Source organism: Schistocerca serialis, chromosome 4 (genome assembly GCF_023864345.2).
Source record: "Schistocerca serialis cubense isolate TAMUIC-IGC-003099 chromosome 4, iqSchSeri2.2, whole genome shotgun sequence".
In the NCBI taxonomy this organism is placed as follows: Eukaryota; Metazoa; Arthropoda; class Insecta; order Orthoptera; family Acrididae; genus Schistocerca; species Schistocerca serialis.
The window spans coordinates 950,510,237-950,529,317 of NC_064641.1; the positions used below are offsets into that span (position 1 = coordinate 950,510,237).

Here is a 19,081-nt window from a genome sequence, read left to right on the forward strand (position 1 = left end):
AATGTGAGTCATTGAGTAATTAGCATGTGTTAATTAATTTTGTGAAGTTCATTATTGTACTCATATTTAGATGGAATTTTCACATTTATAAACATTTTTACATTATAAATTTCACACATTATTCAATTCTGTAATTAGAACATCTTAGCTTTGGAACTTTCAATTGGAAATACAGTTAAAAATATGTTGTCATTATTAAGTAATAACGGTCCAAGTGACCATCTATTAATTAGAATACATAAATAGGGAGGCAGCGAGGCTGCTGGGTCGGGCAGTTTGAGCTGACATCTCAAAGTGTAACCTGCGTTAGTTACTTGAATATTATTTCACTAAGATTTAAAGTTGTGAAACGTATGTTTCTTGATTTGTGAACCAGTCAGTCGTTTCATGAAGACATACCGTACAACTCGGCCTCTTCGAAATTTATCATTATGAATTTGATCAGCTGTTATGAACAGAAGAATAAATGTTTAAAAACTGGAACCGATCACTTTCACTGTAAACCACACACTTCAAAAAGATCCCGGCAATCTACGAATATTTCAGTTATGTGGAGAAAAATTCGTTTTTTACCTTCTACTTATGATTCTAGATAACATAAGATGACATGCACTTTTGATAAGTCAGTTCATCTGCCTTCGAAGTTTTTAGGATTACCTTACCAATGAGTAGATAATAATTAAGTAGAAGTGTTAAAAACAGTAATTAAATTACAAATGTTGATTTACTACGAATTAGATTATGCACAGGACAATGGTTACTTCTGAAAATTCACAAAAAAGTACATTTATTTGCATTAATTGACACTAAAATTCAGGATGATCTATTCTTTGGCAGTAAATGTGAATCACAAATGCTGATTTTCTATTAAATAAGTTTCCACGACACTCATACTAGTAACTTAAAAAATTTTCAAAAATGTAGTCTTGCAACCAGCTATAAATTCTCAAAAATGACTTGTTTCTCACATAATTATATAATGAAATTAGGAAATGATTGTTTTGAATGAATGAGGATAGGCCTATTATTCCCCAAAATTTTAATAAAGCACAGTTGACAATAACAGTACAGGTTTATCGAGGCACCCGCGAGTTTTCAAAATTTCACAATATACTACAAATGGAACAAATATTGATACAATCAGTGAAGGATTATGCAGGAACAATGCAAACAATAAAACATGGGAACTGAGGATTTCAAATCAGCAGATGAATGTGGCACACACAGCCTCACACAAAGGAAAATTCCAAAGTCAGCTTTTACATATAAATAAATGTGCAAATTGCACAGATTTTTTACTTAGCTGAGGAGAAAGTAAACTGGCGTTTAGGGATCGGAGCATGGAAAGTCAGATCCCTTAATCAGGTTGGTAGGTTAGAAAATTTAAAAAGGGAAATGGATAGATTAAAGTCAGATATGGTGGGAATTAGTGAAGTTCGGTGGCAGGAGGAACAAGACTTCCGGTCAGGTGAATGCAGGGTTATAAATACAAAATCAAATAGGTGTCATGCAGGAGTAGGTTTCATAATGAATAGGAAAACAGAAATGCGGGTAAGCTACTACAAACAGCATAGTGAACACATTATTGTGGCCAAGATAGACACGAAGCCCATGCCTACCACAGTATCACAAGTTTATATGCCAACTGCCTCTGCAGATGACGAAGAGATTGATGAAATGTATGATGAGATAAAAGAAATTATTCAGATAGTGAAGGGAGATGAAAATTTAACAGTCATGGGGGACTGGAATTCGACAGTAGGAAAAGGAAGAGAAGGAAATGTAGTAGGTGAATGTGGAATGGGAATAAGGAATGAAAGAGGAAGCCACCTGGTACAATTCTGCACAGAGCGTAACTTAATCATAGCTAACACTTGGTTCAAGAATCATGAAAGACATGGAACAAGCCTGGAGATACTAAAAGGTTTCAGATAGATTATATAATGGTAAGACAGAGATTTAGGAACCAGGTTTTAAATTGTAAGACATTTCCAGGGGCAGATGTGGACTCTGACCACAATCTATTGGTTATGAACTGTAGATTAAAATTGAAGGAACTGCAAAAAGGTGGGAATTTGAGGAGATGGAACCTGGATAAACTGAAACAACCAGAGGTTGTACAGAGTTTCGGGGAGAACATTAGGGAACGATTGACAGGAATGGGGGAAAGAAATACAGTAGAAGAAGAATGAGTAGCTTTGAGGGATGAAATAGTGAAGGCAGCAGACTATCAAGTAGGTAAAAAGATGAGGGCTAATAGAAATCCTTGGGTAACAGAAGAGATATTGAATTTAACTGATGAAAGGAGAAAATATAAAAATGCAGTAAAGGAATACAAACATCTCAAAAATGAGATCGACAGGAAGCGCAAAATGGCTTAGCATGGATGGCTAGCTAGGACAATTTTAAGGGTGTACTAGGGGTAAATTAGAAACTGCCTACAGGAAAATTAAAGAGACCTTTGGAGAAAAGAGAACCACTTGCATCAATATCAAGAGCTCAGATGGAAATCCAGTTCTAAGCAAATAAGGGAAAGCAGAAAGGTGGAAGGAGTATATAGAGGGTCTATAGAAGGGCGATGTTCTTGAGGACAATATTATGGAAATGGAAGAGAATCTAGATGAAGATTAAATGGGAGATACGATACTGCGTGAAGAGTTTGACAGAGCACTGAAAGACCTGAGTCAGAACAAGGCCCCCGGAGTAGACAACATTCCATTAGACTTTTGACAGCCTTGGGAGAGCCAGTCCTCAGAAAACTCTACCATCTGGTGAGCAAGATGTATGAGACAGGTGAAATACCCTCAGACTTCAAGAAGAATATAATAATTCCAATCCCAAAGAAAGCAGGTGTTGACAGATGTGAAAATTACCGAACTATCAATTTAATAAGCCACAGCTGTAAAATACTAACACGAATTCTTTACAGACAAATGGGAAAACTGGTAGAATTTGACCTTGATTGTCGAAGTAGAGAGGATAGAAAATGTAGACTGGCAATGGCAAGGAAAGCATTTCTGAAGAAGAGAAATTTGTTAACATCGAGTATAGATTTAAGTGTCAGGAAGACATTTCTGAAAGTATTGGTATGGAGTGTTGCCATGTATGGAAGTGAAACATGGACGATAAATAGTTTGGACAAGAAGAGAATAGAAGCTTTCGAAATGTGGTGCTACAGAAGAATGCTGAAGATTAGATGGGTAGATCACATAACTAATGAGGAGGTATTGAATGGGATTGGGGAGAAGAGGAGTTTGTGGCACAACTTGACTAGAAGAAGGGATCGGTTGGTAGGACATGTTCTGAGGCATCAAGGGATCACCAATTTAGTATTGGAGGGCAGCATGGAGGGTAAAAATCATAGAGGGAGACCAAGAGATGAATACACCTAAACAGATTCAGAAGGATGTAGGTTGCAGTACTGGGAGATGAAGAAGCTTGCACAGGATAGAGTAGCATGGAGAACTGCATCAAACCAGTCTCTGGACTGAAGACCACAACAACAACAATCTTGGAAGTAGGTCCTACTTATGTATTAGATATCTTAATACTAAGTTACGTTAATGAGACTTTAAGATATTCTAATGTATTAGCAGGTATCAACGTTTTCCTTAACCATGCTCTAGTTATGTAGGTTTTCTTTCAAAAATTGTGTGCAGTCACAGCCTCTGTACTGGTGTGCTCTGACTGGTATGCTGTTAATACGGCAGTATGAAAACGGCTGGGGCAGCTTCATGCTCTGTAGTGAAACACGTGTGTAGAAAATGATAAAGAAGTGTCAAGAAATAGGTTGCTCTTAATGTTTTCCATAAATTTACAGATAATCTTGTGCATCTTCAGCACACTTCTGAATATCTAAGATTCTCAGTCATTGAAAATACACTTCCAATGCTCATTGATAGCTGTAGGGCCTATTGTTGAGTTGTGACGTGCTGACCTGCACAAATAATGTCATCAGTACTATTTATCTTGTCAGGAGCAGGATGACCCATATGTGGCCAATAATGGAGCTCAGTTTCTGCACTTCCTGATTCTTTAACTCTCTTTAATCATTGCCCAACAGTAAGCCTAAAAACTGCATCATTACCATATGAATTTTATGTTGTGGAGCTGTGTTTAAATGTTGACATGGTGGTAGTTTTGTAATCTTTCTATATGTATTGCCATTTGATAAATAAATAAATAAATAAATACACATATAACCACATGGCACACAAATGTTTATGGGTGTTCACCACAGTTTCTTTTCAGTAAGCAAGAATCTGATTACAGCACGATGCCATTCTGATGGTTCACTACAGCTCTGCCATCTGTCAGACCTTTTCAAATCTTTGCACATGCACAAGGAAACATCAGATCTGAAGTGCCTAAATGGATGTTTTCAACAACTGCAAATGAAATAATTGGGGGATTCTATACTAAAGATCTTCATACTACGTAGAAGGTTTAAGTTTGATGTACACATATAATAATTGGTTTCCATTCACAACAATAAACTGAGTTGTTACAGCATCATACACTCTGCACCATTTCATACATGCATTCATGAATGGAAGTATATTTTTTCCAATGGCAACATTAGAACGATTGGACGGGTTTCATATATATCAAGGGTCAACTGCCATTATTGGCACCAAGTGTCAATCCCCTGGAGATTTTCTTGCCTTTCACTTCAATTTTCTAGCATTGTGACTTCTCTATATATAACTGAATCACCTGTGAACAGCTTCATGGAACTTCTGAAACTATTCAATAGATGGTTTAGGCACATTGTGAACAGTAACAGTCCTACAACACTCCCTTTGAGTACACCCAAAGATACTTTTACAGCAGAAGATTTCTACATCACGGGTGATATGCTGTGTCCTATTTGCTGTCAAATCTTCAGTCCAAACCCAAAGCTGAGCTGCTATTCTGTACAAATGTATTTATTTCATTAGGTCACAGTGCAGAACCATGTTGCATGCCTTCCAGAAATGGAGAGACATTGTATCAACTTAAGCAGAAGTATCTACTGCCATGTCATGGACAAACATAATGAGTCAGATTTCACAAGATTACTGTTTGCAGAATCCAGATTAATTCCTGTAGAAGTGATTTGTGGTCTCAAGAAAGATCATAATACATTAGTGCAGCATCCGTCCTATCCATCTCTGACATCAGCATCTCACATGACAGAACAGAGATGCGGGATGCCCTCATCACAGTGAATGAAACCGAATTAGGTGTTTATGGAACGACTGAGGCTGCTGCCGGAGGCAAATATACAGCCTCATGCCTCAGCCAACGGCCACCAGGGCCCACTATACAAGCACCATGAATCAGCAGCAGTGCCAGAGGTCGCGATCAACAAGAGTACTATTTTCTTATGCCACTCAAGTGATTGAAAGATCCTTCTGGTTTACAATCCAAAGTGGGATCCACACTCTGTTTCTTGTTTAAACTGTGTTCTGTTTCGACTACTTTGCCAACATCAGCAACGTTCTTGTTTTTTTGTTTTTTCCCAATAAAAACAGATTGAGGACTATTGTTTGTGTTTATTGCTGGTACTGCAGATACAGCTATTAGCATAAAATGTGCTCTAAAATTCTGCAACAGATTGACATCAGTAATATAGGCCAATAGTTGTGTGCACCTATTCTGTGACCATTCTTGAAAATTGGAATGATCTGTCAATTTTTGCATCACTTGGAACATTTTCTTGCTCAAGACACCCTAGAACAAAGTATTGCTAAAATCAGAATTGTAAAGGTATCCCTTTGGGTTCAGTTGACTTTCCACTGATGAGCAATTTTTGTTGATTTTCTGTCCCCGAATCACTTAAACCAATAGCTGTCCTTTTGGTTTCCATGTGATGATTTAAAGTATGAATCTTGATATGATTTCCTCAGTGAAACAATTTTGGAAAATGGAATTTATTGTTTCAGCATTCTCTGTGTCATCCTCTCTTCTGCTGCGAGAATAGTCAATGAGTTACAGGATAAATGATTATTATCTGTTTACTGATTTAATACTGTGTACAACCAAAACTGCTTAGGTTTTTTCATCAGTCTGGGAAATATAATTTTACTTTTGAATTCATAGAATGCTTCATGCATAGATCTCCTTAGACTCATTTTGGTTCACAATTGGTTTAGTGCAGAGGCAGCAGGTGCTAACGTGCTACAGCACACTGTAAATATTGCACTTAGATTATGCCATTTCTCTTCGAATGTGAGCCAGAAGTAGCATTAAAAGTACACCATTTCTTTTTAAATGGATGCTGTCTCCATGAAAATTAGAAACCAGTGTCGATAACTCCATTGATGGTCAGCCGTGCTCCAACTTTTCTCCCTGCATCACTGCAGGGAAGAAGGTATGCAAACTTAGTGTAGGCTGTGGCAACTATTAGTGCTACTCCTGGACCTTTCATCACAAATGAATTTCAAAAATGTGCCACGGTAATGCCAAGAACAGTTTTTGGTTGCAACTGGAATGCACTAGCTCTAACTGGAGCCATGCAGTCTTTGTAATACATCACGAACAGCTCGAACTTAGCATAAGCCAGTGCTGTGCAGGGCTGTGCCACAGAATGCATACTATCCCTGCAGCCAGTGACTGTGGTGCACACATGTGCATGTTTTAGTATTGAGAAGCTATTCTATAGACCTGAAAAATTATATACTGACAATGGAGAGGGAGGAATATAAACCTCATTAATTACAAGGGTTAGCATATGTTATTGTAGATCAGAAAAAGAAAATGTTAATATATAGTATTAGATAACTACAGAAGTGACCATTGAAAGATGTCATAATTAGTGTCACTTGTCATAATTTCCACATAATAGTAGGAAAAGAAAACTGCATCAAGTTACCTTCCATTAGGAATGTGGGGTGCATTCAACGACTGTGATACGATTTTCAAAATGGTGGAGCACAGCAATCAGCCGTCCTTTCCAATCAGGCTTTATTGAAGCAAATCTAGATTTTGGCTAGTGCTTAGCCATTATCAGTGCACTATAGCCATTATCAGTGCACTATTTCATAGTATCAATAATTTTCTAGTATGTCAGTCCCCTGTTAATATATATTATTAGATAGCTACAGAAGTGACCATGGAAAGGTATCATAAGAAGTCTTGCTTGTAATAATGTCCCCATATACTAGGGACAGAAAGCTGCATCAAGTCACCTTCCATTAGGATGCAGCTGCATGTGTTCGACTGCACATGCTTTGATGTGATGTCATCCCTTCCAGCACTATGGGTACTATGTTGCTCACAGCACCAGGTCAGCAGTTTTCTTTGCAAGTGCGTGTAAAGTACTGAGCAAGCAAAATGGTGAATTTTGGAGATGATCTGTTAAACAGGCCCTTTTCCAGTAGAACTTTGGAGAAGAAGGTGAGTAGAAGCAGTTAGATGTCCCTTTCAAATTCCTAGAATATTTCGTATGAGTGAGGCATAGTAAAAGTTACAATGCTCTCCAAAGATTTACGCGTAGAGTACAAGGAATTTTTGAGCAGCAGTTGACACATTGGTGGTGTGGTGCAGTGGCCAAGGCACTGACTGGCAATTTGTTCGCTCAGGTTTGATTCCTGCTGCAACCATCTTTTAAAAAAATTTTTAAACTTTTTTCCTTTTCTTCTTTTTTCCCTTGCAACGTTAAACTATTAATGACAGAAATTAAATATATTTACACTGTTCTGTTTACACACATAAAATTAATGTATTCAATTTAGTTATGATAAGTCAAAGGGCGCAGGTGGCGGGTAAAAAAAAAAAAAATAAAAAAAAAATGCATGAGGAATTTTACTATGAAGCTGTATAAAAAGAGTTGGATCTATGGGTATGAGGTCTGCAATGCTCTTCTTAGCTTTCTGTGTTTGTTATTCAGGAACAGTGATGCAGGGGGAAAGAGCGGAGTGAAAGATCTAGGACATTGGGACATACCAATCACACACACACACACACACACACACACACACACACACACACACACACATATATACGAGGGCGGTTCAGAAAGTAACCTCCGATTGGTCACAGTGCGGGTTGTGGGGGGAGTAGCGATGCCATCTGTGCATTCACGCACTCAACAGGTCAGTCGGCATCAAGCCGTGGTTGAGTGAACGTCGTACCTGCGCTAGTTTAGTTTTTGTGGCAGTTTGAAATGTGTGCTGCAATAGAAAACCCCGCCAAATGTGAAGTGCATGCTGTCATAAGGTTTTTTACAGCCAAAGGATATTCTGCAGCTATTCATCGTGAGATTTGTGCCGTGTACGGACCAAGAGTTATGAGTGAAGGAGTTGTCCGTGAATGGGTACGTTTATTTAAAAGTGGACGAGAAAACGTTCATGATGAAGACAGGTCTGCCAACCCAAAGTTTGGTACAGATTTATTGATGACATCTTCATGATCTGGACTCACAGTGAAGAAGAACTCCAGAATTTCCTCTCCAACCTCAACTCCTTTGCATCCATCAGATTCACCTGGTCCTACTCCAAATCCCATGCCACTTTCCTTGACGTTGACCTTCACCTGTCCAATGGCCAACTTCACACGTCCGTCCACATCAAATCCACCAACAAGCAACAGTACCTCCATTATGACAGCTGCCACCCATTCCACATCAAACAGTCCCTTCCCTACAGCCTAGGTCTTCGTGGCAAATGAATCTGCTCCAGTCCGGAATCCCTGAACCATTACACCAACAACCTGACAACAGCTTTCGCATCCCGCAACTACCCTCCCGACCTGGTACAGAAGCAAATAACCAGAGCCACTTCCTCATCCCCTCAAACCCAGAATCCTCCACAGAAGAACCACAAAAGTGTCCCACTTGTGACAGGATACGTTCCGGGACTGGACCAGACTCTGAATGTGGCTCTCCAGCAGGGATACGACTTCCTCAAATCCTGCCCTGAAATGAGATCCATCCTTCATGAAATCCTCCCCACTCCGCCAAGAGTGTCTTTCCGCTGTCCACCTAACCTTCGTAATCTGTTAGTTCATCCCTATGAAATCCCCAAACCACCTTCCCTACCCTCTGGCTCCTATCCTTGTAACCACTCCCGGTGCAAAACCTGTCCCATGCACCCTCCCACCACCACCTACTCCAGTCCTGTAACCCGGAAGGTGTACACGATCAAAGGCAGAGCCACGTGTGAAAGCACCCACGTGATTTACCAACTGACCTGCCCACACTGTGATGCATTCTATGTGGGAATGACCAGCAACAAACTGTCCATTCGCATGAATGGACACAGGCAGACGGTGTTTGTTGGTAATGAGGATCACCCTGTCGCTAAACATGCCTTGGTGCACAGCCAGCACATCTTGGCACAGTGTTACACCGTCCGGGTTATCTGGATACTTCCCGCCAACACCAACCTATCCGAACTCCGGAGATGGGAACTTGCCCAACAGTATATCCTCTCTTCTCGTTATCCGCCAGGCCTCAATCTCCGCTAATTTCAAGTTGCCGCCACTCATACCTCACCTGTCTTTCAACAACTTCCTTGCCTCTACACTTGCGCCTCGACTGACATCTCTGCCCAAACTCTTTGTCTTTAAATATGTCTGCTTGTGTCTGTATGTGTGGATGGATATGTGTGTGTGTGCGCGCGAGTGTATACCTGTCCTTTTTTCCCCCCACGGTAAGTCTTTCCGCTCCCGGGATTGGAATGACTCCTTACCCTCTCCCTTAAAACCCACATCCTTTCGTCTTTCCCTCTCCTTCCCTCTTTCCTGATGAGGCAACCGTTGGTTGCAAAAGCTAGAATTTTGTGTGTGTGTTTGTGTTTGTTTGTGTGTCTATCGACCTGCCAGCGCTTTCGTTCGGTAAGTCACCTCATCTTTGTTTTTATATATATTTTTTACCACGTGGAATGTTTCTCTCTATTATATTGATATCATTAATTTGAATCCAACAATTACGTTTGTTATTGTCACTGTTGCATTTCGAAATCTTTTCAGTCATCTTATTTTCCTCTTTCTGTTTTTGCCAGTAGTTTCACTTTGTATTCACCTTCTCCTTTTTACCGTAATCTGCTATACTATTTTATCCCTCCTATATATACTCAATAATACGTAACCCACTTCCAAACCATAACCAAAAATTTTTTTTGCCGCTTTCAGCACTACCGCCGCTATAATATCCACTGTTTCTAGTTCACAAACAGTTCCTTTCACCTTTTAAACAACCATTTCGGCCAGTTCTAATAACTTTCGCTTTATTTCCATTTCCGTTTTTCCCATATCACTTATAATTTTTAGCCGCTTCCCACAGGTTTTAACGTCATTATTTCTTCCTCAGACAATTGTTAGCCTCATTTTCATAATCTGCCAGCACAAAACCACTCCTTTTAATATACTACATGCAGTATTTCGAAATTTTCCCGAATTTCTCCGTCCTTTAACGTGTTTTGGCGGCAACACAACCACCTAACCTTCGTGCACATCGTTGTCTACCAACCCAAGTCCAACATAGCCCAGCTGTAACCAACACTTTTTCGCCTTTTTTCATTCCAGATCTCCAGTTATTTTCCAGTTCACCTTTATCTCTCCCCATATATTTTTATTTTCATTTTCATTTCACCTCATGTTACACTTTCCACCTTCTAATACCATGTCACCCTCACAACACCCCCACAACGACCCCATTAAGTTTTATTTACATTCCCTCCGCAAACATGCTTTCGCTCTAGCCAGATTACGCTCCCATATTCTATTTTCTCAGGCTTGTCTGACATTTGGCATTACCCCCAAAGGCCTCACACTTAAAGTTCCCATCTCTGGCTGCAACCTTTCTTTCCATCAGTCCCTATACCAGTTCCAAACTGAACAATCCATTGACCTCACCCATCTAATCCTTCACCTACACATCAACTCAGCCAATGAACACACCCGTCAACTCCTATCCTTAATAAAAGTCCTCAATCTTTCCTCTCCCACATCCACACCGGCTGTTCAGAGCATCCTCCTACAGGCCAACCGCAAATTAGAACTGCATGCCACCCTTCACCTCAAAAAACTGTCCAATCTCCTGGTTTCCCACCTCCGGAAAGGCAACTCACTCACCCTTCACAACCTTTCCAGCAAACCTCAACCTCCTCTCACTGCACACAAACCCAGTCTCTCCCATCTACTCAATCTCCCACTTCCAGCTCCACTCCCCCCAAAACCTCAAAATTCCGATCAACACAATCTGGAACCACAACACCCTAATTCAGTAGTTAACCTTTCCTCCAAACCTCTCTCCCAATCCGAAACCTCTGTCCTATCCAAAGGCCTCACCTTCAGCCCCTCTCCCAGATTCAACCAAACAGCCCTCGTCAAAGTTTTACTGTCCTACACTCGTACTCTCTGCTGGAAATATCATTTTGCCACGAAGAAAAATGATCCTAATCCTACTCCTAATGATCCAACTCCCCAAGACACTATCCAAATTGAACCCTGCCTGGAACAGTTCCGTCCTCCGCCACAGCGGGACCCACCTCCTCTTCCTCAAAATCACCCTCTCCAAATCTTCCAGGAATTTCTAATTCCAACCTTGCCTCTCAATCCTTCTTAAAAAACCTTAATCCTACTCCCAACATCACCACTGCTGAAGCCCAGGCTATCCGTGATCTGAAGGCTGACCGGTCCATCGTCATTCTTCCGGCGGACAAGGGTTCCACGACCGTGGTACTTGATCGTCGGGAGTATGTGGCTGAGGGACTGCGTCAGCTTTCAGACAACACCACATACAAAGTTTGCCAAGGTAATCCCATTCCTGATGTCCAGGCGGAGCTTCAAGGAATCGTCAGAACCTTAGGCCCCCTACAAAACGTTTCACCTGACTCCATCAACCTCCTGACCCCACCGACACCCCGCACCCCTGCCTTCTACCTTCTTCCTAAAATTCACAAACCCTATCATCCCGGCCGCCCCATTGTAGCTGGTTACCAAGCCCCCACAGAACGTATCTCTGCCTACGTAGATCAACACCTTCAACCCATTACGTGCAGTCTCCCATCCTTCATCAAAGACACCAACCACTTTCTCGAATGCCTGGAATCCTTACCCAATCTGTTACCCCCGGAAACCATCCTTGTAACAATTAATACCACTTCCTTATACACAAATATCCCGCACGTCCAGGGCCTCGCTGCGATGGAGCACTTCCTTTCACGCCGATCACCTGCCACCCTACCTAAAACCTCTTTCCTCATTACCTTAGCCAGCTTCATCCTGACCCACAACTTCTTCACTATTGAAGGCCAGATGTATCAACAATTAAAGGGAACAGCCATGGGTACCAGGATGGCCCCCTCGTACGCCAACCTACTCATGGGTCACCTAGAGGAAGCCTTCTTGATTACCCAGGTCAGCCAACCCTAAGTTTGGTACAGATTTATTGATGACATCTTCATGATCTGGACTCACAGTGAAGAAGAACTCCAGAATTTCCTCTCCAACCTCAACTCCTTTGGTTCCATCAGATTCACCTGGTCTTACTCCAAATCCCATGCCACTTTCCTTGACGTTGACCTGCACCTGTCCAATGGCCAGCTTCACACGTCCGTCCACATCAAACCCACCAACAAGCAACAGTACCTCCATTATGACAGCTGCCACCCATTCCACATCAAACGGTCCCTTCCCTACAGCCTAGGTCTTCGTGGCAAACGAATCTGCTCCAGTCCGGAATCCCTGAACCATTACATCAACAACCTGACAACAGCTTTCGCATCCCGCAACTACCCTCCCAACCTGGTGCAGAAGCAAATAACCAGAGCCACTTCCTCATCCTCTCAAACCCAGAAACTCCCACAGAAGAACCACAAAAGTGCCCCACTTGTGACAGGATACTTTCCGGGACTGGATCTGACTTTGAATGTGGCTCTCCTGCCCTGAAATGAGATCCATCCTTCATGAAATCCTCCCCACTCCACCAAGAGTGTCTTTCCGCTGTTCACCTAACCTTCGTAACCTCTTAGTTCATCCCTATGAAATCCCCAAACCTTCTTCCCTTCTGGCTCCTACCCTTGTAACCGCCCCCGGTGTAAAACCTGTCACATGCACCCTCCCACCACCACCTACTCCAGTCCTGTAACCCGGAAGGTGTACACGATCAAAGGTAGAGTCACGTGTGAAAGCACCCACGTGATTTACCAACTGACCTGCCTACACTGTGACGCATTCTATGTGGGAATGACCAGCAACAAACTGTCCATTTGCATGAATGGACACAGGCAGACGGTGTTTGTTGGTAATGAGGATCACCCTGTGGCTAAACATGCCTTGGTGCATGGCCAGCACATCTTGGCACAGTGTTACACTGTCCGGGTTATCTGGATACTTCCCACTAACACCAACCTATCCGAACTCCGGAGATGGGAACTTGCTCTTCAATATATCCTCTCTTCCTGTTATCCACCAGGCCTCAATCTCCGCTAATTTCAAGTTGCCGCCACTCATACCTCACCTGTCATTCAACAACATCTTTGCCTCTGCACTTCCGCCTCGACTGACATCTCTGCCCAAACTCTTTGCCTTTACAAATGTATGGAGTCATTCCAATCCCGGGAGCAGAAAGACTTACCTTACCCTCTCCCATATATATATATATATGAGAATTAATAGAGGGAAACATTCCACGTGGGAAAAATATGTCTAAAAACAAAGATGATGTGACTTACCAAACGAAAGCGCTGGCACGTCGATAGATACACAAACATACACACAAAATTCTAGCTTTCGCAACCAACGGTTGCTTCGTCAGGAAAGAGGGAAGGAGAGGGAAAGACGAAAGGATTTGGGTTTTAAGGGAGAGGGTAAGGTAAGTCTTTCTGCTCCCAGGATTGGAATGACTCCATACATTTGTAAAAAATATATATATATATATAGATGAAGTGACTTACCATACGAAAGCGCTGGCAGGTCGATAGAAACACAGACAGACACATACATACACACAAAATTCAAGCTTTCGCAACAAACTGTTGCCGCATCAGGAAAGAGGGAAGGAGAGGGAAAGACAAAAGGATTTGGGTTTTAAGGGAGAGGGTAAGGAGTCATTCCAATCCCGGGAGCGGAAAGACTTACCTTAGGGGGAAAAAAGGACGGGTATACACTTGCGCACACACACATATATCCATCCACAACATACTTTATCATATTGCATTAGATAGAGCTAATATCGCAACAATATTATTTGGTTAAGATTATGTTAGAGAACACCTATTGGTCAGAAAAAGCAGTTACTGCACAAATTACAAGACTCATAAGTCTACAGACAAATGAATTTGTTAAAGATGCTATGAAATATAATCTCTTCTTTTATCACTGTTGCTATTGTTGGTGTTCAGACATCTACACCTACATATATACTGCAGAAACCACTGCAAAGTGCATGGCATATGGTACTTATCATCGTACTTTAGACCAAGTAGTTGATCTCTCCTTATTTAATATGATAGTTTCCCTCATTGCAGTCACATTCAAATCTCCTCCTTTCAGGTACATTGATTACAGGTATTAACTTCTAGATTTGTTTAGATGCATTTATTATTGATCACTCCTGTTCACAAGCAACCTCTATACAAATTATTTTTGTGTTTCGGGAAAAGTCACAAGGCATAATATGGTTCATTAAACATTTGTGCTCTACCACAAATTGTGTATTGTTTGAAGCACTGAAGGGATACATTTGCAATTGCTCACAAACCCAATACATACACTGTATCTGACTCACAAACAATGTCCACACATTTTCATATGTTGTGCTTCTCCACACATTTTCATATGTTGTGCTTCACTAGCTTATTTGTATTTCTCTTCAATACATAAGCACCAGTTTCAATCTTCTGCCATAGCAGAATTCCTACTTTCCTTAAAGGTCCCATGTTGGTCATCACAAGCACAAGCAAAGAACTGCTACCTACACATACATACAGAGATGCTAGTAATAATGATAGAAATCTACAGAAGCTATTGCCTGCCAGTCTGGGTATACATACTGAAGTCACATTTTCACAGAGTTTGCCCAGCTCATAATCATGACTGTTACATCATCTTCCACAGTTTGCTGCCCCTAGCTGTTTTTGTTGGGAACATTGGCCTCTCCATCTTTTGCTTCTCTCTCCCAGTCTCCTCCTCTCTTCATCACACTTCCCTTCACTGCAACAGTCCATCTGACCCTCGGTCTTCCACCAGATACCTTGCCTCCTAATGTCTTTCCAGGGCTGTCTTGGTATACTCCCAGCACTCATTCATTGAACATATGCATACCATTTCAATCTTGTCTTTTTTATGGCCTCTTGCAAGGGCATCTCTTTCACTATTTTTCTCACCACCTCATTCCTTGCGCTATTAATTCTAGTTAATCCTATCACACTTACCTGAAATTTCAGCATGTATCCTCCTTGCTCGCCTTGTCCTCTTTATTCAAATTTCCAATGTATACAGCAGGGCTGGGGCATAATATGCTTGTTATACCTTTTGTCTACTTTTTGGAGTTAGGTAACGTATTTACTCAAATCTAAGCCACACTCGAATCTAAGCCGCACCTGGAAAATGAGACTCGAAATCAAGGGAAAAAAAAAATTCCTGAACCTAAGCCGCTCCTGAAATTTGAGCCTCGAAATTCAAGGTGAGAGGAAAGTTTTAGACCGGCCCTCCAGATCGAAACAAAGAAGGTCCATTGTAAAATGAAACACAATTGAGGTCGAATGGATGAAGATACAGCTACAGTAGTTTGGTCGAGTCGTAAGCTTAACAGTTAAGCTTTACCAAGTAGCCATTGCTATGTGCTTCGACTGGTTTGAATCGATTGCTTATTTTGCTTTGATCTGATAAGTGCCGTTCTCTTTGTTATAGGTGTTTACGTCACTCTAAGCTGAAAATGCATTATTGTACTGTGTCATGCATTGTTTGGCGCATTCTGATAATGACTGTTAATGACCTGTCGCTGCTCGCGGCATGGCTTGCTTTTGTGCGCGCTACCACTGCTTACAATAAAAGAGAGGAATTGTCCCATAAGCAAAACAATGGCAAGAGACTGCTATTTGTTGTTACTTACATTGCTGCTTTCTTTGATAATGAACAACAAGAACCAAATAATAGGCTGCGTATGATAGAAGATGTTCTGAACGAGAGTTTAGCGAAAATTTTTCTCCGTTTGAAAATCTTTGCAGACGCCTCTTTAGTACATTACATTCTGCACAGAAATTAGATTCATCTTAGATTTAAAAATCTAGTCAGTTCCCGTGCTTCATTTCTGACTGTAGGCCTATCACTATTCGTCATAGGAATAATACGAATATAAACATGACACGATATGTATATTCTTCCGCGTTTGCTGTTGTCTCATTTTAGTTTCGTAGTTTATTAGGCAGACAGGATTTAAATGCAAACACGAAAGAATACATGGCATAATGTTTACATTCTTCCAGCTTTTCTTTTAATTTATCTATTGACGTGGAGGTTTTGGCGCCAGTATTTTTCTTTGTACCTGCAAAGCATGCCTGTGTAGCACTACATATATTCGATGGCAGAAGTTAGTTGTGCCGGCACCTACCAACATTTTTCAGAACTTCCACTTACTTTGCACTCGATTCTAAGCCGCAGGCGGTTTTTTGGATTACAAAACCCGGAAAAAAGTGCGGCTTAGATTCGAGTAAATACGGTAATTGCTCCAGATGAGGCTTCTTACACTCTGCAGGAATCCAAGTGCTTGCCTTCATCTTTCATTGATCTCCTTACCATTCATCCTAAATTACACTCCTCAGGTACTTGAAACTTCCCACTTTTTTTAGTGCTTGCTCTCTAAAACTTATTGTCCATTGCTACTCTCATATTATTACTCACAGTCACCATTGCTTTATACTTCCTTCCACATATTCAGCCTTTCATGTAACTCTCCTTCTCCACATCATTAAATTACCTGCAAACAGCATTGCTTCTATATTTTAATATCCTACTCATGTTGCCACTCCTTCCATTATTTAGTCTACAACAATAGTGAAAAGTAAAGGGGACTGAGCACTGTTTTCTCTCCTCCTGCTTTTACAGAACTCACAGTTCCCTGGTACATTTCTTTTATTCTTCTCATAGTCATCCTTCCATTTCCCATTTTCTGAATGATTTACCAGATCTTGCTTCATTTCACACTATCATATGCTTTCTCACTGTCCAGCACTACCATTACTAAATTCTTACCATGTTTTTAGTGTCCCTCTTAAAGCTGTCCTACACTAAAAATAATGTCCACTGTCAATCTTCCCAATCTACTAGTCCGTTTTTCTCTCTGGCCTTCTACTATTTTTAGTACTCTCTTTTGACAGTTTTCAGATGACCTCATCCTTTCTCCGTACTAACAGAGGTACTATTGACAAATTGTAGTAGGCTGCCTCTGCTACAACACTCAAGGAAAATAACTCCTGACGACTGCAGGGTGACTTCTATACCCTCGGGCACTAGACAGCTTGGCACTAAGCATGGAATTGTTCTCAGCATATAAGGAGATGTACACCTAGGTATAAGGCTTACGACTTTTCTCAGTGATGCAGGACTCACCGGAGGTCCCGGCGGACCAGGGGGTCCCGGTGGCCCGGGCACCGGGATGTAGGTGGCGTCCGGGTTAGCAGAGGACCCCACTGGCCCAGGAGGTCCTGGAGGTCCCGGGATGCCAATTCCTGGGTCCCCTTTCTCTCCCTTCAGCTGTAAATAGGCAGGAAAGCATACAGTTCATTTAGCCTCACTGCAAGTCAAATGAGCATTTGAACATTTCAACAGTAAAGCTCTTAGTTTGTACTGTGAAGATAAAGCTATTCATACTAGTACCAAGGACAAGTAAGAGTATTTATATTTACGATAATATGTTTCTCAAATTAAACAGTACAACATAAAAAAACACTTGTTTGCCACTGTTGTTCCTAATTATCTATTTTTACAGGTTTTGAGCTATTAGAATGATGTCTAGCATTACTGGCAGAGATATTAGTGTGCATACTGTTACAAGCAAAAACAAAGCAAAGGGCTTACAATTATCAAAGAAGTTAGCTGCTAATGCTAAATACATATAATAGTACATTGAAAACCATTAAACATGAAAATAAATTACTGGCACATCCATTTATAGTGGGGCAAAATTTAACATAAATGGACTGAGCAATCGGCTCAGGTTTAGTAGTATCAAAGAGTGAACATGAACTGAAATCTGTTTGTCAAAATAGTAGCTGCTCAGTATGGTTTTGTAGTGCCTCTTGATTTCCAGCATTACGAGCAGAGACAGTTCCTTCCACTGGGCCCAGATTGCAGTATTTCTATGTCTACTACATAATCATGCCTGGTTTCCAAAAAGATGGAGTCTGTTTTCTGCAGCTTCCAGCTAGAGAGTAACCTAACAGTCCAACACCTTCTTCTTCTTCTTCTTCTTCTTCTTCACTGCCACTTTCAGCTTCCTCTTGAAACACATTTTCTGGTTTTGTTCCTCTCTTTTTAAGCACTCCCTCACTGTACCTGTCCATCTCTTTCTGTATCTTCCTCACAGTCTCTCTTCAGTTAACCTTTCAGATAATGTTGTTTTTTGAACTTTCTCCTAAGTCCACACCACTTCAACTTTGCTGTCTCTGTCTGTAGTAACCCCCCCAGTTTCAACATCTACCACCCACAGTGGATACAATTCGGGCCAGTCGACATTCAGACAGCATGCCTGCAACAGCCAGAACTAACCCAGTCACTGACTGTTGTCAGTAGATCCACCTTGTGCACGCAGCACTACACTAGTGACACCTGAGGGAAAGGAAGCCATCGACACCGAGGTTGTTAGAGACGGAGCACAAGCTCGGATTGTGTCAAGGATGGGGAAGGAAATTAGTCATGCCCTTTCAAAGGAACTGTCCTGCCCAGACGCAGGTTTGAACCGTCATCCTGCCAAATGCAAGTCAAGTGTGCAAACGACTGCACCACCTCATTTGGTAGCGACACTTGACCTGGACAGCATCTTCGTAAGGCCATGCACAGACCTCTGGAACCTCAGTTACTGAAAGCATTCAAGACGTGTAAACTACCTTCATTGTATTCATGTTGATGTCATTCCCTGATCCAATAATTGTAT

At 41.3% G+C, this 19,081-nt stretch overlaps 1 protein-coding gene across 3 annotated transcripts in view; it reads right to left on the reverse strand.

The window, feature by feature from the left end:
• LOC126473607 (collagen alpha-1(XV) chain-like) overlaps positions 1-19,081 on the reverse strand; it is a 960,439-nt gene that overhangs the window by 102,913 nt on the left and 838,445 nt on the right. For all 3 annotated transcript variants that reach the window (XM_050100770.1, XM_050100771.1, XM_050100769.1), the window contains one exon: positions 17,539-17,682. In XM_050100770.1, coding sequence (XP_049956727.1) covers positions 17,539-17,682 — 144 coding nt within the window. The remainder of the gene's footprint in view (positions 1-17,538; positions 17,683-19,081) is intronic.